The 24,445-nt window shown below is 42.8% G+C and overlaps 8 protein-coding genes across 10 annotated transcripts; 3 read left to right on the forward strand and 5 right to left on the reverse strand.

The window, feature by feature from the left end:
- Positions 1–1,358: 1,358 nt before the first annotated feature.
- Positions 1,359–3,611, forward strand: BCIN_09g06750 (hypothetical protein). Its single transcript, XM_001553190.2, has 2 exons — positions 1,359–2,510; positions 2,566–3,611. The coding sequence occupies exons 1-2, from the start codon at positions 2,419–2,421 to the stop codon at positions 3,449–3,451; spliced, it is 978 nt and encodes a 325-aa protein (XP_001553240.1). The 5' UTR covers positions 1,359–2,418; the 3' UTR covers positions 3,452–3,611.
- Positions 3,612–4,450: 839 nt separating this feature from the next.
- Positions 4,451–5,892, reverse strand: BCIN_09g06760 (hypothetical protein). Of its 2 annotated transcripts, XM_001553189.2 has the most exons (2): positions 5,269–5,892; positions 4,451–5,205 (listed from the first exon to the last, which is right to left on the reverse strand). In XM_001553189.2, the coding sequence occupies exons 1-2, from the start codon at positions 5,689–5,691 to the stop codon at positions 4,747–4,749; spliced, it is 882 nt and encodes a 293-aa protein (XP_001553239.2). In that variant the 5' UTR covers positions 5,692–5,892; the 3' UTR covers positions 4,451–4,746. The 2 variants fall into 2 exon arrangements, with proteins under 2 accessions (XP_001553239.2, XP_024551115.1); XM_024695321.1 differs by having other exon boundaries at positions 4,451–5,892.
- Positions 5,893–6,023: 131 nt separating this feature from the next.
- On the reverse strand, positions 6,024–7,049 carry BCIN_09g06770 (hypothetical protein). Its single transcript, XM_001553188.2, has one exon. The coding sequence runs from the start codon at positions 6,729–6,731 to the stop codon at positions 6,051–6,053; it is 681 nt and encodes a 226-aa protein (XP_001553238.2). The 5' UTR covers positions 6,732–7,049; the 3' UTR covers positions 6,024–6,050.
- A 1,676-nt stretch (positions 7,050–8,725) lies between these two features.
- Positions 8,726–9,446, forward strand: BCIN_09g06780 (hypothetical protein). Its single transcript, XM_024695322.1, has 2 exons — positions 8,726–9,315; positions 9,397–9,446. The coding sequence occupies exon 1, from the start codon at positions 8,777–8,779 to the stop codon at positions 9,257–9,259; it is 483 nt and encodes a 160-aa protein (XP_024551116.1). The 5' UTR covers positions 8,726–8,776; the 3' UTR covers positions 9,260–9,315; positions 9,397–9,446.
- A 253-nt stretch (positions 9,447–9,699) lies between these two features.
- BCIN_09g06790 (hypothetical protein) lies at positions 9,700–11,504 on the reverse strand. The gene is made up of 2 exons (XM_024695323.1): positions 10,450–11,504; positions 9,700–10,061 (listed from the first exon to the last, which is right to left on the reverse strand). The coding sequence occupies exons 1-2, from the start codon at positions 11,265–11,267 to the stop codon at positions 9,923–9,925; spliced, it is 957 nt and encodes a 318-aa protein (XP_024551117.1). The 5' UTR covers positions 11,268–11,504; the 3' UTR covers positions 9,700–9,922.
- A 1,255-nt stretch (positions 11,505–12,759) lies between these two features.
- BCIN_09g06800 (hypothetical protein) lies at positions 12,760–17,030 on the reverse strand. Its single transcript, XM_001553184.2, has one exon. It carries the CDS (start codon positions 16,408–16,410, stop codon positions 13,282–13,284), a length of 3,129 nt encoding a protein of 1,042 aa, XP_001553234.2. The 5' UTR covers positions 16,411–17,030; the 3' UTR covers positions 12,760–13,281.
- A 773-nt stretch (positions 17,031–17,803) lies between these two features.
- BCIN_09g06810 (hypothetical protein) lies at positions 17,804–18,840 on the forward strand. 2 transcript variants are annotated; one of them, XM_024695324.1, is made up of 3 exons: positions 17,804–17,934; positions 17,988–18,184; positions 18,238–18,840. In XM_024695324.1, the coding sequence occupies exons 1-2, from the start codon at positions 17,918–17,920 to the stop codon at positions 18,169–18,171; spliced, it is 201 nt and encodes a 66-aa protein (XP_024551118.1). In that variant the 5' UTR covers positions 17,804–17,917; the 3' UTR covers positions 18,172–18,184; positions 18,238–18,840. The 2 variants fall into 2 exon arrangements, with proteins under 2 accessions (XP_024551118.1, XP_024551119.1); XM_024695325.1 differs by having other exon boundaries at positions 17,804–18,840.
- Positions 18,841–22,430: 3,590 nt separating this feature from the next.
- On the reverse strand, positions 22,431–24,383 carry BCIN_09g06820 (hypothetical protein). The gene is made up of 2 exons (XM_001553182.2): positions 24,097–24,383; positions 22,431–24,029 (listed from the first exon to the last, which is right to left on the reverse strand). Exons 1-2 carry the CDS (start codon positions 24,229–24,231, stop codon positions 22,665–22,667), a joined length of 1,500 nt encoding a protein of 499 aa, XP_001553232.1. The 5' UTR covers positions 24,232–24,383; the 3' UTR covers positions 22,431–22,664.
- Between the last annotated feature and the right edge of the window lie 62 nt (positions 24,384–24,445).

The following is a 24,445-nucleotide window of genomic DNA, read 5'->3' on the forward strand; positions in this document are numbered from 1 at the left end:
TCTTTTGAATTCCTTCTGTCTGAAAAGGCTTACTTTCCAATTATTCCAGTAAGACCCATGGCGGTGCAGATACAAACCTTTGGAGTGAACAGATATTAGGAAAAAATGACTACTTCACAATAAGGCCGTTAAGTGGTCTACAGATCAGACCTTCATCCTAAAAATTCTGAAAAGTGACCTAAGTCATCTGAGAACGGGATAACGTAGCTTTCATCCAGCATCGAGCAGTAAATTTTACGATGTTCCTCATGTCTTTCATCATGTATTTTGAAAGCTTGCGCCGCAACATTCATCCACAGTTCTTCCAGCTGAATCGGTAGGCCTCAATTTTCTCCAATGACTCAATAACCAGGCCTACTTGACCACTGAAACTTGCTTCATGACACCTGCTAGAAGCTAACCATACATGGCCAAGGTGTGGACCTCTCCCTCGACTTTCAAGTTATAGAAAAAACAATTCTTGCTGGTGCATAAATCGCAGAAAGAAACGCAGAACACAATTAGGCTAGAGCTTTTTTTCATTGTGGTGCCACCCCAGAGATGATAGAATTCATGTGACTTGAACATCGGGATAGATGACGCGGCCAGGTAGTCATGTGATGAACGGAAAAGGAGAGTAGATATGAGCAGATATGAGCAGCTAATATCATTACCCAGCGGAAAGGTTACGTATGCGTTACAATTAAGACAAATCTAATGGGTCCACAACATCTCGTACGGGTTTGAATTTTGTATAAAAGACTACCTGTTTCCATCGCAGCCAAGAACTTTTACACAACATGTTGTTGAAATCAAAAACCTTTTTGTTGAACATTTCAATCATCGATACCTGTAGGAACAACGCGGGACATTCCTTGCGACCTGGTATCGTCGGACTACACGGGCGCTTCGAGGACACTTGAAGGGTGGAATGCGCAACCTTTGCTAATTGAAGTTGGATTAAGCGCTTGCCAAGATTCATATAGTTCATTCTACATATAGGGGGTAACATTCAAAGACGACATTGTTTTTCATCGAAAGTTTCATAACGTTGATGCTGGATTCTATTGATTCATTTGACCAGACTCGAAGAAGCACCAGTCACCTCCCTATGGACTGACGTTGAACGTTAGGCGAGCATGAGTTCTGTTTGAAACACCAACGTCTCAATAACCAATCGGAGAAAATCAATAAATTGGGCGCTAGAGCCACACGCCAAGATACTGTTTGCTGACATTACTGGTTAGAAACTATACGTCTTTCTCTATTTGGAAACCCGGGTGTACCCCTGGATTATTAATCAATTTTCGTCACACATTTTTTCTTTTTCAACCCACTTTGATCCTCATCTAATCTATTTGATTCTACTTCATTTCCGCGATTATGGTTGGCAAGCTTACCTGGATTTATCGTGTGTTGCTGGAAGGATTGAAAGAGTCAGTTGCCAGTACAACGACGTCAGCTTTCAGTCTATTCAATACGCTACTTGGCATCGGAACATTAATTCGCAAAGTTGCGCATGTACCTTATTCCACGGAAAACTCAATTCCTCGCCTAAAGACTGGTGTACACTGCTGAATTAGACCTTGAGGAGAACAATTAGCGAAAATGGTAATACGATGTACACAGCCACAGGTGTATCATAAGATTCCAAGGCTTCAAAAACTTCATCCGATGCATTATACTTGGTACGCGGAGGTACATCTCGATTGATTGAAAAACCAGATGAACAATGATTCAAGGAGGTCGTGAACACTGGAGTCGACGATAAAAGAAACGGATTATAGCTGCATTCGAAACATCAGGGGGAAACTATTACCACACCAAGATCGGAACATTAGATTAACGAGATTGCGGCCACGCCTATAGTTAATCTAAAACGCTTCCAAGAGCCCCAAAACGTTTCGAGATGCGGGTAATCCTAGTCTCTTTTCTCCAAATTCAATCCGTTCAACCAATTGAATTAATATCGTCTTCTCCATTTACAAACAATATTTGATCCCTTTTGGAAGCGCTTGTAATTAAGAGATGAAAGTGGTATGAGAACAGCATCATAGTCAATATATTCTCGACTGCTTGGCACTCAGTGTCAACCAGATGCCAAGGCTATGAGGTACGGATTAGATACATACAGATTATGGTAGGGCGTCTACCCATATCACTATTGCGTGAATGGGGTGCAAGGGTATAATTCAAAGTTTTATATATTCCGACGACTTCGCTCTCCTCCTCGATATTTCTCTTTCAACCACATCAAAGCAAGCCTTTGTACATTCAAGCTCTATCATTCTCTTTTCGCTCTACCACACTCTCTTTTTGCTTTACGCATTTACATTCATTCAGCTGGTCTAACATCTCAAATTCTTTTGAATTTTTTTATCATTCTATTGTCAAACTCACTCACTTTTTTCTCCAAATCCCCAAAAAATATCAATCAAGATGTCTTTCTCTAAGCTCACCGCTTTCGCCAGCATGGTTGCCGCAGTTTCTGCTCACGGATATGTTTCCGGTATTGTAGCTGGAGGAACCTAGTAAGTTTAAACGTTCTCTACTTATTACAAAACTCAAAATACTAATTCAAGATAGCTACCAGGGATGGCTCGTCAGCAACGCATACCAAACCCCACAACCCGATTCCATCGGCTGGGCTGACCAAAACCTCGATCTCGGATTCACAGCACCATCTGCTTATGCCACTGGTGATATCATCTGTGCTAAGGAGGCTACCAACGCTGCTCTCTCAGCTAAAATTGCCGCTGGTGACACCATTGATTTCCAATGGACTGTCTGGCCCGAATCCCATCACGGCCCAGTCATCACCTACCTTGCCAACTGCAACGGAGACTGTGCTACTGTTGACAAGACCACTCTTGAATTCTTCAAGATTGACGAGGGTGGATTGATTGACGACGCCACTGTTCCCGGAACCTGGGCTTCCGACAAGATGATTGCCAACAACAACACCTGGACTGCTACCATCCCATCCGATATCGCTCCTGGAAACTATGTCGTTCGTCATGAGATTATTGCTCTCCACAGTGCCGGCTCCGAGGACGGTGCTCAAAACTACCCTCAATGTATCAACTTGGAAATCAGTGGTTCCGGTACCCTCGCTCCTGAGGGAACTCTCGGTGAGGCTCTCTACACTCCTACCGACCCAGGTATCTTGGTCAACATCTACGCCGCCCTTGACTACACTATCCCTGGTCCAGCTATGTACAACGCTTCCGGAGCCGGCGCCGCCACCGGAGCCGCATCTGCATCAGCCACCTCCGCCGCCGTTGTTGCCACCAGTGCCGCCGCTAGCTCTGTCGTCGCCGCTACTTCTGCCGCTGTTTCTTCCGTTGCAGTTTCAAGCGCTGCTGGTGCCGTTGTATCCACAACTGCTTCCCCAACCACCATGATCACATCTGTTGCTCCAGCCGCTACATCAGCCGCTGCTTCTGATGATGACGAGACCTGTGACGCATAAGCGTTTTGAGTACTTTGCTCACACCCGGAGGAGATTGATTTGGATGAATAAACGAAAGTTTATTTTCAATGTATATATACCTTTTTTGAATAGGAGACTCTTTCTGTAGTCTTTCTATTACACACATACAAACTAGCGTTTAGAAATGATAGAAGTTTCAAAACCCATAAATTAGAGCATGAATGATGTGATTCAAACTGACTTATATGTGCTGCTTGGTGATTTCTTGTAAATTCATTATAGGTATATAAACCAGATTATTCAAGTGTGGTTTTGAATCCAGAATTTGCGGCGATAGTAGCAAATGCTGAAATATGCAAGAAGGAAGGGGGAGGTGATAACGTTGGCAAAGAAAAAGAGAGGAGTAGTGTGTACAATAGTCCGGATTGCAGTTCAATAATAAAGGTTATCAAATCTCCAAACCAATTAAAACACCCAGATCAAGTGAGATATTAAAGTTGATTAGAACATTAAACCATCTTCAGATTTCTAATTGCTTTTAGGCATTCAAAACCTTATATTGTCGGACTGCATTCTGGGCTATTGGATACTCTGGAGAGCAGTTAGTAGGTCGACGAGAAGGTATAGATGAGGTATAGAATGACAAAGGAGTGAATGGAGAGGGTAGGCATAGAGAGGGCAAACAGACAGTAGATTTTAGCCTCAAGAAGCAAAGGGGAGACTAGTAAAAATGGTCACGTGAAGACGAGGAAGATTAATTCTCTCGATCAACTCGTATCCAAAGGTTAGGGATGTTAGCAGATATTCTCTGGTCATTCATTATAGAGTACAGGACATCAGGAACATAGCGCTATAGCAGAGTTTGCTCCATTTGTCACTTATATGTTTTTTCTCCCACGTGCTGGTCAGCGATTACGTACGCATGTTCGAGCCAATGGAGTATTCAAAAAACTATTTTCGGAAACCATTACATTTTCACATCATCTTTTACTCACGTGAAGATAGTAAAACAAATCATGACAGGAAGACATGTGATTGTGGATACGAAAGTTACTTGAATTTATGAATCTTTTCAGATCTTGCTTTCTTCGAATTCCGAAATCATAGAATAGGGAAGGAAAGTCTTTAAACTCAAGGCTCTACAGCCCTTTCATCCCATCATAACCTACTTGATATATTCTGTATATGAATTGAATCTTTACAGATAGATCAACTTTCACCTCATAGGTTGAAAGCCAGTCGATCAAAAGATTGTTGCAAGCCCAGGGCAATACAATTTCAAACCACGTTGGAGAGGGTGGAACACCATCCGCCAAACCCTCAACTTCTCCCTATTACTTCTCAACTACATCCTGTACCTTCTGCGCAGAATCAACGCCCTCGGGGCTCGAGATGTCGGCAAAATAGTCCGCATCACTTTCCGCAATGTCATCCTCCTGGGCCATGTGTGCTATTAAATCTGGTACAACTTTATGATACCGTTTATTCATACGGACTTGCATAAATGTGTTCTGCACCACAAGCTTATACGCTCGACTGATTCTGGTTTGACCAATTCGATAGATTCGTGCAAGTTCCTGGCCCTCTTGGGGGTCAGAGAAGCTAGTGCCTGACATGATCTCATCGGAGCAATTGTGTTGAATGTTGAGACCGTACGCCGATAGCTTTGTTGACATTATCATGACAAATGGATCCTCTTTTCCTGAATTGAATCGAGCAAGCAATTCTTGTCGTTCTACCTCACTGAGACCGGAGTTATACGACTCACAAGGACAGCCGGTTGCCTTCAAGCACTATAAATCAACATTAGCATCTTTCCTACCCTTCTTCACAACCCCTCCACGAAAGATTCTTACCATTTCAATGAAGAATTGGGGGATAGGAAAATCCGTCCACACAATGATGTTTTTCTTTGTCACGAACACCACATTTGCAACCAAGAACGCGATCCGTCTCAATATCGGTGATTCCTCGCATATTACATTGAATAACTCGACGTCGGAGGATTCTTTGATAGATTTTGTGCCACTCCATTCGTACTTGGTGTCGTCTTCTATGGTTTGAAGTAACCTTTTCAGGTTGTACTTGTTATTTCGGAATACACTCATGTCGTTTACGGTCCACTCGTCCAAGAACATAAGTGAAGCCCAAATATTCATCATATGCAGTGTACGGAAGACATTGATATGGAATCGAATTTGGGACCCGCCATTCCTTCCTTCATCATATGTCATAAGCTTCATGGCTACTGGCTTAACCAAGTCCAAGTACTTCTCCATACCCTGCGCCGAAAATTTCAACGTGCTATTACCCTTATGAAATGGAGGTATATCTTCTCCAAACTTGCGGTTGCCATACGAAACTTGAATAACCGTGTCGTATGTGATTCTTCAGAATATTTGCTTCAACAATTTCCCCATATTCTGAGCAGACTTGACCGGATCCTTTTCCTTCACAACATATTCCACATACGCCATTTCTGTTCCCTGTAAGATGGGTAAGTTGAAACTGGGCAATAAAATCGATCTGCGATTTTCATCGCCTTGGTGAAAAACTCATCATTCTTTGTAATCCTTTTCGATTTAGGACCGTATAGCTTTACGTTGAGGTGTGGGAAGAACTTTGTAATTTTGCTGTGTTAAGAGGTCAACACATTGGCTGGAACCACAATCAAGGTAACTTTTGGTTTCCACTTCTTCGCCACCTCTGGATCGTCTGCCATGGCTCGAATGACTCCAAGAGCTTGAACTATCTTACCAAGACCCATCTGACAACCAAGAATCGCACCATAATTTCGCATAAGTTTTGCTTTGGCCCATACAATCCCGCAAACTTGAAATACTTCAAGAACGAGTGTTGGTGATGTACCCGGCAGCCAAGGTCTCCAGATGTTGCTGATATTTAGATATTTCACTGCCTCGGAGGAAGTTGGTCCGTTCGCCTGCCCATTCAAGAGAGATCTTGCAGAATGAACCCTTTCGACTGACTCTTGAGACGGGGCGTCAAAAAGGTCGTAAACACCAGTTGTAAAAACTTCTACTGTAACACCATCCGGACCAGTCCCGTACATCTCCACTTCTACGAGTGTTGATCTAATGAGTGTTAGAAAGGCATCGCGATCCTTTCTGAATATCCACTGGCAGGCGTTTCTGGCAGCATGTTTCATGTCGATGTAGTGTGTGTGAGAATTGACTGTTCTTTGCAGAACGTTTTGGGGGGCAACGAGTTTCGGGTTTGAGCGAGGTTGTAAATGATCGAGCTCCACCAACCTGCATGCTTCCTCGACGAACCCTTGAAGTTCGATCTGCGCTTCAGTCATGTGCGTCTCTACATACTTGAATAGATCCTCGTCAATTATTTTCCGTATAGTTTTTTTTGGCGGAGCTTCATTGAACTTCTTCAGCCAGTAACGGTAAGGTGGCTCGATTTCTGCGATTCCTTCTTTCTTAGCCTCCAGCACATAGTCGCCATAACTGGTTCCATATATAAAAGCGAAAAGGACCAGGTCATCGATCTTACAATTTGAGGCAAGAAGTTGGACAATGATGATGAGGACACCTTAAAGTAAGGTAAACCTGGAGGAAATGATGGATATCTCCTCATGAACGAACGGTGCGTGAATTTCATTACACAGATCGCCGGTGCTTTGATATTGAGTGTACACGACCTCGAATTTGGTTGTGAGGTATTTGAAAAGGAGATTGGAAAAGTGTGTATGCAGAAAACAAGCCCAAGTGGTTGAGAAATTTGTATTGTTGGATAAAACACACATATAGTCAAATTGCTATGATTTACGTTTGAAGCTCGTTCGCAGCCTTTTCGTGTAGGCAGTTACAAGATAAACACTCGCTCATAAGGTTACATTAATTGCCGGAGGTGAGGTGATAAACAAAGCGCAATAGTTTGCGTCGCTTCGGGGAAATTTTCTATCAAAATCACAACCAGAAATGCGCGCTGATTAAACTTTGTATCGAAGTAACAACAATGATTGCGCTCCGATTGAAACTAAACTTTGTGGTCTATCTTAATTATTCTTTTCTACAATCAAAAATGTTGCGGGAAAGGAAGTGGATGACAATACGAAAGATCGGAAGACCGAAAGCGAATACAACTGTGGACAAGAAGGAAACGAAGTTTCAGTTGACGATAGCAATGGTAACGACGAACAGAAGGATGCGGAAATTTGAATGGGCGAGCAATTGGCATTCGATCCCAGAGCTTACGGGCACCCTGTTGTATCTCATGCCAGACAACAAGATGTGCAAGGGGGAAGATTGGCACAACTGCCTCGCATGGAGTTTGATTATAGTGATTGAACGGAGGAGGAGGATCGGAAGTGGGAGATGGTATTGAGGGAGTTGCATGGATACGATTTGAAGAGATTGAAGGGGTGCTTGGTATGGAAGATTATCGACTATGCCGAAGAAACGGGGAAGATGACATCCGATCAGACACGTTGGCATATACGTGGCATTCAAGAGATGGGAGAAAAGCATTGGACGTGATTCAACGTACTCCCAGGTTCTGACACAGATTCGAATGACGGCGGAGTCAAGTGGGAAGGTCAAGGAGATAGAAGTGAGCAAGTAAGAGAGAAGGTTGCTGAAAAGACCGACGTGCAAAAGTTAATGTCAATCCTCCACAGTATTTATTTCCAGCAAACTCACCCCGATGTCCAAATCTTATTGTCAATCGTCGACAGAATTTATTTCCCGCAAATTCACTCAAAAGGCCTAAAGTTGCTAAACAAAATGGGGTGGAAGAGTGTTGGGTATCCAATGGATCCAAGGTGACACCAATGGGTGAGGGTCAATTTTGAGAAGAACGCCGGATACAGCGAACAAATTTTCGGAATTATCAAGCCTCTCATGTTATTCGGACAAGATAACAAGCGCGGATTGGGCTATGTCGAAACCGAAGAAGAATCGAATAACAAAAATGGTCGTATAATCACAAGGAACTTTCGAAAATATCCAATGTCATTTTTTTACGGAGAAGATACAGAGATCGGTAGTGGATGAGAGCAATACAATGTTGGTGAGCATGAGGGGTCGCGTGGAGGAATCGAAACTACGAGTCTTAAATCTGTGCCTCCAAATACTCAAAACAACACCCTTAGTCAGTTCACTCAATTGCCTCTGCGCAATCCATCGGTGCGCCCTCAATTACAGCCACGACCACCGCAGCATATCGCCAATGACCACAAGGCTTATTCCAATCACCAAGTAAAGGTCATCACTGCCAGGTATGTGCCGGGAGGGAAAATTACTACGAAAGCCCGACGAGCTCTCGAGAGAAGAGATTCGCACCAGTGAAAGTTACTGTCCCTGCTACTGCATACAGAAACGAAAATCTACCTCCTCTATGAGACCATCTCCATTATCAACTAAGACTAAAATGGAGGCTAAAAAGCCTAATGTGGAAATCAAGCCATGTGATCCGGCGATACTTCAAGGAAGAACTATAGGTGAGATCTTACCAGACTATCAGAGAATCACACGGGAATTCATCGATGAGACATATCCATCAATGAGTGATGAAGAATTGCTTGATCTCCCTAGCAGCTTGAGAGTGAAAGGCGATCTAGATCAAGCGAGGGTATTGTGGGCCTTTCCGACAGGCTCATTATCACCCGGAGTTGCCGGACAAGCTATGATGAGAGTTATGTACCACGACGTGAGATTTAATTCGGATAGTACAGTCGTTTCTACGTTGAGGCTTGCTGCTCATGGCTTGCTCCATGAGGCAAGTGTACGAGATCCTCTTAATACGAATTGGGTGGAATTGATGTCGCGTGTATTGGATCATCCTGTTGGGGAAGTTGACGAACTTTTTTATTTAGAATGATTATAATAATTAGAGTGATGAGAGTGATGAGAGTGAGGGTATATGTGCCCTCTAAGGTATGTGACCGGCTATACTAGCCATACTAGCTAGTCTTTTTAAGCATGGGTTAGAAGAGAAGCTTCTAACTTCCCTTTTAGATCTTCATCAATGACTACAACTCTAAATACTACCTTTCCTTCGGTTTTCAGTCCATTACAATGAGAGAGATGAGAATCTTTTAAATCTTTTAAATATCATGATATCTCAAATTAAAAGATCATTATTTATATTTATTTTTTGAGAAGAAAAAAAACAAGAAAAAAAGAAAGAAAAAAGATTTAATTATACGTTAATTAATTACAGTACAAAAACTTAATTGGAAAGCTTTCTTTTATAAAAAACGAAGAAAATTAAAAATTCGAAAAGTCAAAAAGTTAAATTAGATATTTGATCTACATAACTGGTAATAAGATACTCATTCACTAATAAAATCTAGACGAAGATGAATGCACGTATGCAAAGAGAACCTTGGTAAAACCATACCCAGAAACAGAAGAAAATTCAAAATAATCACTCTTTCTCTCATCCATAATTCCCCTCATTTTCATTATAAATATCTCCATCTCCATATCCATCTCCATCTCCATCTCCAGCTCCTACTTTCTCCATCCCCGCTAGCCCTTCTCAATATAATCCCCCCTCCAATCCACTCCGTCTCGCTTCATCCCATAATCTCGCATCTCCTATTCCCCCTCCATATGCATACCCCGTTCTCACCTCTCCATATCCCGACGCGTAGCCTGCTCCATAACCTGCTCCATGACTACATTGATAATTATTAGCCTAGAAAAATATACTATGATTAAGTGAGAGGGAGACGAGGATGAAGATTACGCTGCTGAGGAGAAGACATGATGGGAAATAATCAGAAAGAGAAAATTGGAGAGGAAATTATATCAACTGCATAGAGCAGGAAAACAAACAAGAAGTTGAATCAACCTTGCAACCCAAAAGCGAAGGGGTGCAAATAAATCCATCTACATAACAAATAACCTCACTCCAATGCCTTAATCAAACCCTCAACCCCAAAATCTCAATACTCCTTCCACCATATATTACATCAAGCATTCCGCTTCCCCTCCTCAAGACATTAACTGACTCACGATCGACACGATGTAGAAATGAAAGAAAGATGCAAGAAATAAACTCACCCCACACAACAACCAACCGGATCCTCAATCCACCCCACCAAGCGAAAACTACTCCTCATACTAAAAGGATGAAGACAGTATTTCCTTAGGAAAGGTCTTATTTTTTTCTCATGATGCTTTCCATGTTTTCCCTTTCCCTCTCCCTCTCCCTCTCCATCCCTAGCCTTCCCACTTCCCAGGAACCCTCGAACTTTCCCCTTTGCCCTCCCAAAACTTTTCCATCTCTCCATTCGTGAACTAGCCATCGATACACCCAGCTCACAATCACTTTTCCCCTCGACATTCAAAAACGAAATATCAGAAACCGCAGACCTCGAAGTCAAAGTCTCAAGAGAGAGTCCTGGCACTCGTGGGATGGATGAACAAGATGTATATGAACATGAACCGTTATCCGCATCTGTATTTGGATATCCAAGAGTGTTGGTGGAGTATACACTACTTGCAGCTGGACTTGTATCTCTCCCTTCCATTTCTTTTTTTATATCTTCGGACCGGAATATTTGAGATTGAGATTGATGTTGCGCTTGTGAAATCTCCCCATCCTCCTTCCTCACCACAGCCATCTCATCACGACAAACCGTCACAGTAATCTCCGGATAAAAAGCAACAGACTGTTTCTCCACATCCACATTCCGAATCACAATATCTCCATTCTCCCACTCCGGCATTGTGGGATGTGAGAACTGAGGCTTAACATGATCATGGAATTGAGGCTGGATCTCCGAAACCGACTTTAAAGAACTCGAACCCGATGAAGTACGACGGAATGAAGTACGTTTGAAAGGTGATCGACGATGTCGTTGATGAGAGGCTGGCATTTTCCTTTTCCTTTTCTTCTCGCCAGAAATGAGTTAAACAAATCGAAAATCCTCCGCTCTCAATTTCTTTTCCGCAGTATCCCATCCGTGTGCTCACAGCTAAAAATCAAAACCAAAACGAAATCAAAATCCGCAAGAGAAATCCCACAGGATATATCATCATAAAACCACATCCTACATCCTACACCTCAATCCAAAACATAAACACACAACGGACGGAAAGAAGTACGAAAAGTCTCATCTCATCTCATCTCATCTCATCTCATCTCATCTCAACCCCAATCCACCATCCACTACCCTTCATACAAATGTAAATCTGCGTCTACGTCTGCATCCAAGACCCCGACTCAGACTTTATTATCACCTGAAACCAAAATCGGATCGTTGAGTTCCGGTGCTACAACACAACACAACACAACACAGTCCATTCATATTCCAATATTTCTAAATCCTGAAAGAAACCATACAGTACAGTACAGTACAGACAATCAAGTATGTAACAAAACCCTCAATTCAACAAGTAAGAAGCTCACAGTTAAAACCAACCAGCAGAAGCAGAAGCAGAAGCAGAAGCAGAAGCAGCATGAAAACACAACGCAAAACAAAGAAATGAAATAAAATAAAACAAAATGACAATATAACTAACAATAAACAGACCATTCTCCTACAAACCCGCCGCGAAATCGAAATGCGTAATAAAACATATATATAGACTAGAGATTTCTGTACTTTCTCGAATTCTGCATATAAACACCTCGTACGCCATACAATATCATCATCTTTCCATCCATCCATCCATCCACCCATCCATTCACCCATCCACTCATGCAAAGAAACATAAAGCAAAACCCAGTAAATTGAGCTCTAATACCCATTTCTATCCATCTCCCCCTTTCCCACCCCAACCAAGTAACTCGTTCCAATCCAGAATTCAAATGCCCGAATCCCACCCACTCGTCCAATCCACTGATCTCCGCACCATGTCCCCAGAAAAGAAGAAGAAAAACTCCACGATGCAAGCGCCAACATTACTATCCAAACTGTTACTCTCTTCTCTTTCCTCCCCTTCCTTTTCCTTTCCTTGCCATTCCTATTTACCGCCCGTTTCTATCCCATCCCCATCTGACCATTCCCATACCCATCTCCATCCCCATCCTCACTTTTTCACCTTTTCACCTTTTCGCCCATAATCCAATAATCCATCCATCGCGCATCATGCATATAATACAACGAGCCATAATTCTTCATTCATCCACCTATCTATCCATCCATCCATCTCGAGCGAAAAAAAAAGGCATGTTTCACTTCAGATCACCTCACCTCACACTGCATCCCCGAAATTTTGTTTCGTTTTGCGGGGATGTAACGACTAGAGTTGTGCGAGTATCACAAGTACAACTATGTACCACACACCGAACACACAAACACAAGTACAAACACATACAAGCACAAGCACAAACACATACAATAAATCAAGATCAAAAGTCATAAGTATAAGATGAAATTGCATATTTTCATTCACTACCTCCACCTCGACTACTAATCACCACCATCTATCACTCATCCTCTATTCCCAATCCCCCATCAACAATCATCATAATTCATAAAAAAATCACCCCTCCGGTTTCCCATCTCAATACATACACACACCTACATCAATAAAGTAAGAGAGACGGGTATAATGCTCGCATGTTTGCAAACAATGCAATGCAATGAGACATCGCAAAATGTGCAATGCAAACCAAGCAAAAGCCACAGTAAATACAAATGCAAATGCTCAAAAATATGATAGAAATGTATACAAGGTTTTGGTATCCATTAGACATATTAGAAGACTATCCCCCCATTACATCATCATTATTAGCTCCTCCATATAATTGCCATTTTGTCCAGTATTAGTAGACATTCATCATATCCATCCACTCAATTCTCCACCATCATACACCCTTCACCTATTTTCTTCTCGTCATAAACATTCCCCTAACTGAACAAATTAAAAATCAGAAGAGAATATTTAAGCCGCTTGTTCGTTCTCGGCTTCAGACTTATTCTCAGGAGTAGCATTTCCTGATGCGGCCGCGGCAGCAGCAGCAGCAGCCGCTGCCTTTCTCTTCTTCTTCTTAAGGGTAGACTTTGATGGGGATGTCGAAGATGATGGGGATCCTGGAGATGTTGGAGATGTTGGGGTTGTTGGAGATGTTGGTGTAGCTGGTGACTTCAACTCAATAGTTTTAACATTCTCCTTGATTTGACCAAGTCCCTTCTCATTCAAGAAAACACCCTCTTGAGCAATCAACTCTACCTTGGTCAAAACTTCCTTGGTATCAAATTTCTCGGTTGTAGTCTTAATTTCAGTCAAGACACCATCTTGGGCAGAGATGCTTGTAATGATTTCTTTGACGGAAGATTCAAGACCAGTGATATCAGTTTCCTTGAAGGATGGAGCTGGAGTAGATTTGATTTCATCAACGGTAGTCTTGACGGAGGCGATAGAGGACTCGATGTTGGAAAGATCAATCTTTTCTGGTGCAGGTGATGCCTTGACTTCTTCGATAGCTGCCTTAATCTCAGAGATAGATGATTCAATTGAGCTGAGATCAATCTTTTCTGGTGCTGGAGCAGCCTTGATTTCATCGACGGATGACTTGACAGCAGCAATAGATGATTCAATGTTAGAAAGGTCAGTAGCTTCATGAGTTGGGGCTGGTGTAGCCTTAATTTCATCCACTGTAGCCTTGACAGCTGCAATGGAAGACTCAATGTTGGAAAGATCAACTGCCTTTTGTTCTTGAGCTGGAGTAGCCTTAATTTCATCAACAGTCATCTTAACTGAAGCAATGGATGCCTCAATTACACTCAAATCAACCTTTTCGTGAGCTGGAGCCTCCTTGGCCTTGATTTCTTCAACGATGGACTTGACGGACTCGATGGAAGATTCAATCTTGCTCAAATCAACTGATTCTGGGGCTGGTGATTCTTTAGCCTTGATTTCGTCGACTGTGCTCTTGACAGAGGCAATTGATGCCTCAATAGCGCTCAAATCAATCTTTTCGGCAACTGGGGTCTCCTTTGTCTTGATTTCCTCAATAGATGCCTTGACAGACTCGATGGATGACTCGATTTGGCTCAAGTCAACCTTTTCGGCAGCTGGGGTTTCCTTAGTCTTGATCTCCTCAATAGATGCCTTGACAGACTCGATGGATGACTCGATTTGGCTCAAGTCAACCTTTTCGGCAGCTGGGGTTTCCTTAGTCTTGATCTCCTCAATAGATGCCTTGACAGACTCGATGGATGACTCGATTTGGCTCAAATCAACCTTTTCGGCAGCTGGGGTTTCCTTAGTCTTAATCTCCTCAATAGAGGCCTTGACAGACTCGATGGATGACTCGATTTGACTCAAATCAACCTTTTCAGCAACTGGGGTCTCCTTTGTCTTGATTTCCTCAACAATTGCCCGAACAGATTCGATAGATGATTCAACGTTGCTCAAATCGACCTTCTCGGCAGTTGGATATTCCTTGGTCTTGATTTCCTCAACAGATACCTTGATGGATTCAATTGAAGATTCAACATTGCTCAAATCAACCTTCTCGGCAGATGGAGTTTCCTTGGCCTTGATTTCCTCAACAATAGTCTTAATCTCGTTAACGGAGCTCTCAATGGTAGAGAGATCAGTCTTTTCTGGTGCTGGAATAGACTTGATTTCGTTGAGAGCACCGGAATGAGATTCGAGGGATGCCTTGATTTCAGCAATGGAGGATTCGAGAGAAGAAAGGTCGACTGGTCCAGAAGCGGAAGACTTGATTTCCTCGAGGGTGCTCTTGTGGGATTCGAGGGAAGATGTGATTGGAGTGAAGTCAATTTCCTTAGGAGTGGCACCAGTAGAAGTCTTGATATCCTGGAGAGTAGCAATGATGTCCTTGACAGAAGATTCCAAGCCAGAAATATCAGTTGGTTCAGGAGTAGCAGCTGGGGTAGAGGTAGATTCCTTAATAGCTGCAACGTTAGAGGCAACTTCCTTAAGTTGAGCATCAATTGGAGAAAGGTCGATGGTTTCGTGAGCTGGAGCTGGGGTAGATTTAATTTCATTGACGGTAGCAGAGATCTCCTTAACAGAAGCTTCCAATCCAGAAATATCAGTCTTCTCAACAGTGGCAGCTGGAGCAGAAACAGTTTCCTTAACTTCACCCAAAGTAGAGAGAATTTCCTTAACGGATGATTCAAGACCAGAGATATCGACAGTAGATGGTGCAGGTGCGGACTTGATTTCCTCGATGGAAGCAGCAATATCCTTGATGGAGTTCTCGAGACCAGAAATATCAGTTGGGGCAGAAGCAGGAGTAGATTTGATCTCTCCAAGAGTTGAAGCATGTCCTTCAGCAGCAGACTTGATTTCGTTCAAAGCAGCAGCGTGGGAAGCGTGAGATTCATTGGAAGAGTTAACAGCGGAGAGGATATCCTTGGAGGTAGCACTTGAGTCAGATTCCTTGATGGCGGCAACATCACTCTTGATAATAGCAAGGTCGGATGTGATGGCATTGAATGCCTCCTCATTTGTAGAACTCTTAAGAGCAGCAACCTCTGTAGCAATTCCATCCAACTTTGTAGTGTGCGATTCCAAAACCGATGTATCCTGTGGAGAAGCAGACTTTTCGTTCAATCCCTCCAACAAAGATGTAAGCTTGGCAACAGCTTCTTCGACGGCAGCCAGTTTGCTTGCAGTCTCTGCATTGCTGGCATCGATTTGTTGAGAAAGCTTGGTAGCTGTGGCAGCGAGTTTCGTATCGACAGCATCAACATTGAGGGAAACATTTTGAATAGCGGTAGGGATAGAAGCGATAGACGATTCGAAGGCTGGTTTAATCTGCGAGACCAAAGAGGTAGCGATGGCATTTGAGAATACATCCGAGTTCAAGGCCTTCTTGACAGCCTCCTCGATCGCAGCCTCGACGATTTCCTTATCCCTAGCATCTCGCTCGGCAGATGTAGTTGAATCCTCTCCACCTGATGTCGTAGTAGTTGTGCGAGAAAGAGGAGCTCCAAGAGCCCTTGGAGGGGAAGCGGTACGACCTAACAAACGACCGAACATGGTTGGATTGAAGATTGCGTATGGTAGGTGAGAAATGTATCGAAAAAGAGACATCCGGGAGAACCTGGATGTTTACTTTCTCTTCTACTCACTTTTTTCTCCTGCTTGTGAGATGGCTACACAAGGGGGGGGAAAAAGAGGAGATGGAGTGAGGTTGACTTGCAGGTTGGGAGAAAAAAGTCGGAGAGACTTGTGATGTGGTAAGGCAATGAGGGAAAGCTCTTTTCTTTTTCCCAATGCGGCAGATGGGACCAACAGTGAGCAAGGAAAAAAGACAAGGTTGGGAAGAAATGGGTGGGTTTGTATGGGTAGAATGGAGGGGTTGGGAGGGCCGGCGGATGAACCAATGAATAAGATCACAGATGTCGAGGGAAAAGGAAAAGGAAAAGGAAAAGGAAAATTTACTTTATTGCATCCGAGAAAAGATTTACCTGTCTGGGTGTGAAGGTGATAGGTTGTCGTGAGAGACTTTGCTATCCACTTTCCGCAATTTGCACCGTCCACCGCATGATTTATCGATGCATCTGTGGAATTACGGCCATAATGGCTATAATGGCTATAATGTAGACAATAAATACCGCATTGGGACGTCTCGTAATTCCGTGGTAAATGAGTGAATACGGGAGTGGTTGTCGTGGGCGAAGCGCTGTCCACACAATCTGCGGACATTCGCCAGAGAAAAGATTTTGATTTTTCTCCGGCCAAAGATGAGGTTATCCATGAACATGAGGGGGTCCAACAATGACTAAGCTGTAAGTGGATTAGTCACACCCGGGCCTTTGAAAATTGGGTACAATTGGTCCATTGGTGGATGCACGAGTGGATACCGCAGTGGATACCGTAGTGGGTCAGTAGTGGATTGCAACCTTCTCGAGACTTCTGTGAAGCCACTTCGAGCCATGCATGGTCTGTCAAGCTACCCTTGTCACTAGGGAAGAATTTGTTGTCACCGCATCTTTCGTCCAAAAAAAGATTGCTAACGAAAATGAAGGTTTTGTATGAGCTTCTGTCCATTCTTTCCCTTCTTTCCCTCCTTTCCATTGATAATCAGAAGCAAAATGCCGAACCTAGCCTGTTCACATTCATGCTAAATGCTCAGAGTATCATCAGAGGGATGTCAAAGAGTCATAGATGTAACATGTCAAAGAATAAAGTTCTCGGAATTGAAATTGCTCCAATGAATGCCGTGCCCGCGTCGTCAATGGGGAGAGAATGGAATGATAAAATAGGATGTTGACGTGCTGGCGCCGCATGTCTGCCCTATGTGTTGTGTATGTGCGCACTGCACTGTGTCTCGTGAACTCACGAGAAAGGAAAAGGAATTCGTCCCCACTACCGAATGAACACTCCTATCATCGGTGAACAGTTGTCTAGACAATCCATGGAAGTTATCGGAACCATTCTGAGTGGTTGTGTTTAGCTTCATGGAATCTCTAGAAGCTCCAAAGGCAAAAAGAAGCTTGTGAATGATGCTAATCATGGATTTGATGGGTCGGATGAGATGTGCTCATTGGAAGTCTCATTCTTCTAGAAGTTTAGAAAGAAGCTTGTGATATGGTGAATGGTATTCAAAGCCAGGTACCGTCCCATCCAGATGTACAGTGAGCATACAGAGTAAGAATTGTCCATAGATCCATCAGCATGAGCTTGAAACTTTTGATTCCCTCAATTCTGGCCCGACTCTCGAGCTCCATATGCACAGAGTATGCCCCCACGATGATCCATCTGCAAGCCAACAATATTTGTACGGTTCAAGGTTCATTCTACGCCAACGATGCTGAAGATCTTTCGTCAAACAGGAAGTTTTGCGGCTGAGTGATGGTTCTAGGTCAGGATCGTCGTCACAGCCTTTCACTTGCACAGACACTGACAGTTATTCAGACAATCAACTGAATTCCCCCTGTGTCTTCCGTATCTAACGGCGAAGATGTTTCGCTTTACTTGTGCAATGGTACACGGCATCACCTCACGAGGTGACAAATATATCTTGTGATTTGAAACCAGTGAAGCCTTTTGGGTAACGATGCCCGATACGTGCTCTAGCGAGTCCATCGATGTCTTGTTCACTGTTCTGGTGACATCAAGTCGCCTATTGTGAGTCTCGGATATGTACTCCGGGTTGGGTATCTTGGTCTGTCTGTCGATGATGATGATGATGATGATGAAGCTACCAGGAGCTTCGAGGCCGGATGGCTATGCTTGTTTATCAAACTCACCATCAACCCCTCGCAACAATCGCTACTTCCACAGTCCTAATTTCTATCGTTCACTTCTCTACTTTCACTAAGGAATCGAGGTCTGGAGGTAATATGTATCCATGTTAGATGCAAGCGCACATCCTACTGCTGTATAACATCTGGCAATTGCGAGATTCTAGGCGGTATGGTTGAAGGATCTGAAGATATACGTCTGGATTTGGAGTGCTGGAGTCTAAAGATTGACTATAATGATTGATGTTGTGACGTCTAGATGATGGTGTTTCCAAAAGTGTCGAAATACGGTGATCGCGATGTGCTCGATGTGCATTTAATTGGGACGTAAATTCATTTCGCATCGACTCAATGATGTTTTATCCGCAAACATACATTTTCACATCAGTCCAAAAGGAAATTTGATCATTCTCAAGCTCGATTGGATAACGCTCTTCAATACTCGAATTCGTTCAGAATGCTCTTGCTCACCAACTACCTGTCAATTCAACCTGGCATTTTGCATCTTCTTGGCTATCAATCCAAACTTCGAAGTCTCGATCACAAGATCTTGGTAATGAGTAGATTCAATCTTATCGCCGTCGAATAACTCAGTCTTTGCAACTCAAGACCCTTTTATGATAATCAAGAGGCTCAAAATAGACCGCAAACTCCCAATGAAGGTTGTATTGCTGGCTCAGGAAATCCTAATTATAAAGTTTTCCTTGCTTATTTTCACCTCCTCATCTTGAGTTTCCATTTATATCTGGTATCTGGTAGTCAGTGGGCAGCTACATAGACGTGATACACAAGGAGGGCTATGGCGGCAGCCCTGGGCCACAATGCGATGTAGTTCAACCTTAACATCCCACCCTCTCTTGGTTCATGCTTCATCTCAATCTCCTTATCCTTTTCCAAATTTCATATTTCACATCTTTTTCCTAAATGTTGATCATACAATGGAAGGGTTGATGGATGCTGGTGGTGCTATTGGCATGATTTCATTGACAGATCAAGTCATATAAAGCTGTAACTATTTACACATCAATTTCGAGGGCGCAAGAGACGCTCCTATAAAACCCCTGTTGCTAACAACGAGCTTTCGATTATAAAGCTCTTTTCCACGGAGTTTACAGTCTCGACGCCTGATAACCCTGAACATCTTGCCGCTTTGGACTTTTGTAATGAGTCACTTCACAAACTACGAGATGTGGTTGATGAATACGGTATCTTAACAGGCGTTGGAAGATATCGGAAATGAGGGCCATAGCTTACATGGAACAGGAAAAAGACAGGAGTCTGTATTTCGGCAAGGCATCAACATGTCGATGATTCAAATGCTGCCGCATGAAGATGTGCATGAATTGGTGACGGATATGCGTACTAATGATGCATGCAGTTGTCAAACATGGCATTTTCTTACACCGCGTTCATGAAAAGTATGAGGCTCGATACTTAGTTACAGCGTCCTCAGCATCTGTCAATCTCTTTGGGCACGACTTCATGCTTGATTCAATTGACTCTAGATTATATGATACTCCAGAAAGGTTCCCACTCGAGATCATCGTATGCCATTTATTCTTCTTTGTCTACAAGGTATGGAGGGATGGCAGATACTTGGTACTCAACTCTTAATCATGGATTCCAGCAAGTTCCAAGATCTCAGAACTCTTCAGATCGGGAAAATCTTGAATTCTGCTGGATTCATTCGTGATTTTTGGTGTAATCTGGTTCGCCCTGGATGATCACTTCAACATCTCCAGCACCTGGGAGATCGTACAAGAAATTGTGGAAATCTAAAGGCGGGATGTACGCAATTCGATGATATCCTTTTTCGGAAAATAGCGTTCTTTTCTGAGATTGTTAGATGATACACCGGTGATGGTTGTGATCGCATGGCGAACATCTCCTTCGTGCCAGATTGCGTTTTCTCGCCTACCACTAGTGACTCACGTCAATTGTGAGTCGTTAACAATTTTATCTGGAATTTCAAGCCTGCAAAAATTGAAGGTGTCGGATTTATGTTCTTGGAATTTCTATTTAGAGTTGAATGGAGTCTTACTGTTATGTCTTGAATGGAGGCAGGTAAGTTTAGTGTGTGGTGGCCAGCCGAGACACGAAGAAACGAGGGCATATTCAATGTGTATATTTTTATTATATCAATACTTGTAGAGATGGGCACCGAAATAAAAGGACAGTCAATGTAGAATTGTAGCTCTAGAATGAGACCCGGGAATGAATTATAAATAAAAGCCCCAGATCAAGATTTGATGATCTCGGCTGATGCATCCTATCCTATCCCCTTCAATAGCCATGTGCAAACACTATCTTGTTAGGGCTATAAACTCTCGAATAATCCTGTAAGACTTGATTCTACAAATCAATATATTCCCTTCGATTCCGTGTTTTTTCTTCTCTGTCCCCACCAAATCCACATCGCAAGATACACAATGACAAATATTCCTCTTACAAAAAACCAATCGAAAATCACAGTAAACGAGCTCCTCATTCCAGCGTCGGTTATTTCTTTACCGATATACCTATTAACTTCAAATTTTTAATCTCATAAAACTCTCGCCTTCGTCACGAGGGCATATGGTCTTTCATCTCCAGTAGATCTCCATCTGAATTTAACTTTATATTAGGAGTCGCTACCTACGTGGATCTTGTAGTTGAAATTAATGTAGTCTCTTCTTTACTGATGGGATTGCATTCGATTGATGTGTGAAATTGGTATGGGAAATAATGGTGTATTGGTAATTCTTGCATCGATAGCGGACCTTGTGGGGGTTCGAGCGGAAGGGAGAAATTGCTTTTGGAAATAGGGATTGTGGGATGTTGAGCTAAAAGAGTGAAGAGGATTCTGGAGACTTGGGGGGGGAAGAAAAATGGTAGATCACAGGGATGAGGGTTTCGAGAGTTTGGGGGGGGGGGGGGATCGAGAGAATCGTGAAGATGGTGGGAGGCTAGGTGTTTGGTGTTTGGTGTTTGGTAATGAGAGGGTATGATGTTTGGAGGGTGGATAAATGAGGGAACGGCGGGGAGGGGTCAGGTGGCATTTGGACAGGTCTACACAGAGGAATAAAGTTTCGAGATTGGGAAGCAGATGTAGGAACAAGAAACAAGGGAAGAAGGGGAGAAGAGAAAAGAGAGAAGGATGAAGAATATTGAACATGTTTTCCACAACAGACAATGGATGTTATTCTCAACAGGACCTCGAGAGAGAGAAACAAAAATGGATAGAAGTGAAAGAAAGGACTCTCACCTCAATAGTTAGTAATTACTTCTAGCAACGCTAAGAATACATATCACTAAACACTAAACACTAAACACTATTCCCAAATCTCATTTCTCATTTCTCATTTCTCTTTCCTCAACTACAAACTCTACTCATCTGATAGATCTAGACACCAGGTGTTCTCAAACTTGAGATCACAACCAACCCGATATACCCGCATTGATGCACTCACTCCACCAGATTTCCAATCTTAATACGAGGAGGACACATGATGAAAGGATCGTTCAAGCTTGGAAAGCTCATTCACGATCACGATCCTGATGTATAGTACAATATGCTCGGGAGTGCTGAATTCTCAGTCTTGATTCTCATGGTGTGTTTGATTTGCTATGTTTGAGAATTGTGGGTAGAGGTTTGATGTGATTGATGTGATGTAAAGTTAATGTGATGTGGGAAATGTGAAAGAGGGGGGTCTTGATCACCCATATTGTTGATTGAGTCTTGTCGGAGACTTTTGGCAGTGGGAGAGAGCATCAGAAAGTTATAGGAAGGAGTATTGAGTTTGAAATAGGAGAACAGAACAAAGCAACACAAAACAGACAATGAGTGGGATGAAGTATCAAGGGACTTGGGACAAGGAAGTTGACTGGTGGGCTACAATATTATGCTTAACGAGATCTATACATTTGGGGGCGTTATATCAAGTTGTTTCAGGGAGTATTGTTCTTGATGATAGATGAATTTATTGTAAAGAGTCTATGCCACCCACGCAGTGATGCTTTAATACTACTTTAGATATGGAACTCTAGCCGGAGTTAATCCAAACGCCAATGGTATAATTTACCATAGTATACCAGCATCAACTAAATTACCACCCCATTTTATTCATTATCATCATCGTCATCATCAATAGATTCCACAATCAAGTTCGCACTCTTGCCAACTCTCTCCCCAATTGTTCCTCCGCCTCCAATTTCATACACTTCTCTAGGTATGCTCTGCACTAATCTGAAATTATATTTGTGTTCATATCCTTCCGGCTTTTGCCCACTGTAATCGTTGCTAGTTTCAAGTAAATCGTGGCATTCAACAAATGCGTAAAGTTCTTCGATTTCTGAATTCGCTTCGAAACGTCGAGTAATTCTAGCACCCTCTGGCATTCTCAATGCAACTCGAACAACATTGGTTCCGGGCTCAGGTTCTGGTTGAATGGTTTGTACTCGCCATTGTTTCCATTGTTTTTGGGTTTCGGCTAATTTGGCAGCAAGTTCTTCTTCCTCCTTCCTTCTTTTTTCTTCTGCCGCAACCGCAGCTTCTGCTTCCTTTCTCTGCCTAGCACGTTCTCTATCTTGTGCCAAAGATTGCTCATAAGCAGAATCTTGTTCTTCTCTTAATGTGCGCTCGAAGTTTTGCGCTGAACGTTGTGCACGAACTGCAGCTAATTTCTCGGAATGCTGTCCCATTGCGCTTTGTAATTTCGCTACGAATGCGCCAGGTGCCTCTTGTCCAGAGATTCTAGCAATCACCGACATTGATGTAGCTCCTTGGTCGGGTGTATGAGTAATTAAGGCTGTGAATGGAAACTTGGTACATCTCAAAGCTGAAGAGACTTGATATGCTTCTGAATCGCGTACATCTCCCATCCAAAATATTATGTTGTTGGTTTTATCCCCTAGGAATGAGGTGACTTCTTCGGAAAGTAAAGTTTGTTGTACAAAATCAGATGTATCATCATGTTCCGGTGACATTAAATGAACAATAAGGAATTTTAAATCTTTCTTCGCAAGATCCAGTGCTTGGGCATAACCTCCATCGAAAAATGGTATATTATTTGGTCCATATTCTTCCTCGAATTCGCGCTTTGTGCGAGTTGCCGCATCTCTCGGTTTGAGTGACCTCCGTCCCATTGTATTTGATGCGCCGGTAGGTCTAAACCTTGGTAGAAAAGGAAACAAGAATGCAAAGGCTCTATATCCCATCGAGAAAACTTTATAGAGCACACTAAATGGTGCGAACAGTATGGCAAAAATAAGGTTTGGTCTTCGAATAACTTGATCCTCTGGTTGAGGAACAATCCTTGGAGCCGAGTCCACATTTTGAGCTCTTGATCGATTTGAGGATTCGTTGAGGAGACTGTATTGAAGATTCTCTTGTCTTGAAGCTCGAGGAGGTGGAACGTTTTGGGCTGCTAGCCCTGCTGCTGTCAAAGAATCATCTTCGCCGTCAAAGAACTTTGCGATTGCAATCTATTGAGGATTAATACTACGAGATGAGAGAAATGGGACTATTGAAGGATAAAGCTCGAATCCTTACCTCGACACTCCATTGTGATCTCTGCAATAGAGGAACTGCTTGATCTACGTCTTGGCCAGTTACCGCAAGTAATTGTTGTAAAGCTGCCTGCTGTGTTTCGGACAGCTGGCTAATATCGGTGTCTGAAGTAGCCATTGTTTGTGTTGTCCGTTTGTTTGTCGTGTCGTCCAAAAGACAGAAAGTTACTTGAAATATATTTGCATATTCAGGTAAAACGATGAGTACCGTAGTAGTGGCCAGATAATAGTAAATCGTTCTTTTTATACAAATTAGAGTTGTGTGATATCACGATTCTCGAGTTATCTTAACTAATAGTTACCTTATCCAGTCTAGAATTGATGATGATCGT

This window comes from Botrytis cinerea, chromosome 9 (genome assembly GCF_000143535.2).
Source record: "Botrytis cinerea B05.10 chromosome 9, complete sequence".
Classification (NCBI taxonomy): Eukaryota; Fungi; Ascomycota; class Leotiomycetes; order Helotiales; family Sclerotiniaceae; genus Botrytis; species Botrytis cinerea.

What these genes read in the sequence shown, in the direction of transcription:
- BCIN_09g06770 (XM_001553188.2), bottom strand. Translation starts at nt 6,731, where the DNA reads ATGACTGAAGCGCAGATCGAACTTCAAGGGTTCGTCGAGGAAGCATGC.
- BCIN_09g06790 (XM_024695323.1), bottom strand. Translation starts at nt 11,267, where the DNA reads ATGCCAGCCTCTCATCAACGACATCGTCGATCACCTTTCAAACGTACT. An exon ending in CCGGTTGGTTGTTGTGTGGG is followed by an intron (nt 10,062 to 10,449) that starts GTGAGTTTATTT and finishes TTATCAATGTAG; the next exon opens with TCATGGAGCAGGTTATGGAG.
- BCIN_09g06780 (XM_024695322.1), top strand. Translation starts at nt 8,777, where the DNA reads ATGAGACCATCTCCATTATCAACTAAGACTAAAATGGAGGCTAAAAAG.
- BCIN_09g06800 (XM_001553184.2), bottom strand. Translation starts at nt 16,410, where the DNA reads ATGTCTCTTTTTCGATACATTTCTCACCTACCATACGCAATCTTCAAT.
- BCIN_09g06820 (XM_001553182.2), bottom strand. Translation starts at nt 24,231, where the DNA reads ATGGCTACTTCAGACACCGATATTAGCCAGCTGTCCGAAACACAGCAG. An exon ending in GATCACAATGGAGTGTCGAG is followed by an intron (nt 24,030 to 24,096) that starts GTAAGGATTCGA and finishes AATCCTCAATAG; the next exon opens with ATTGCAATCGCAAAGTTCTT.
- BCIN_09g06750 (XM_001553190.2), top strand. Translation starts at nt 2,419, where the DNA reads ATGTCTTTCTCTAAGCTCACCGCTTTCGCCAGCATGGTTGCCGCAGTT. An exon ending in ATTGTAGCTGGAGGAACCTA is followed by an intron (nt 2,511 to 2,565) that starts GTAAGTTTAAAC and finishes AATTCAAGATAG; the next exon opens with CTACCAGGGATGGCTCGTCA.
- BCIN_09g06760 (XM_001553189.2), bottom strand. Translation starts at nt 5,691, where the DNA reads ATGGAGAAGTACTTGGACTTGGTTAAGCCAGTAGCCATGAAGCTTATG. An exon ending in CCCAATTCTTCATTGAAATG is followed by an intron (nt 5,206 to 5,268) that starts GTAAGAATCTTT and finishes GTTGATTTATAG; the next exon opens with TGCTTGAAGGCAACCGGCTG.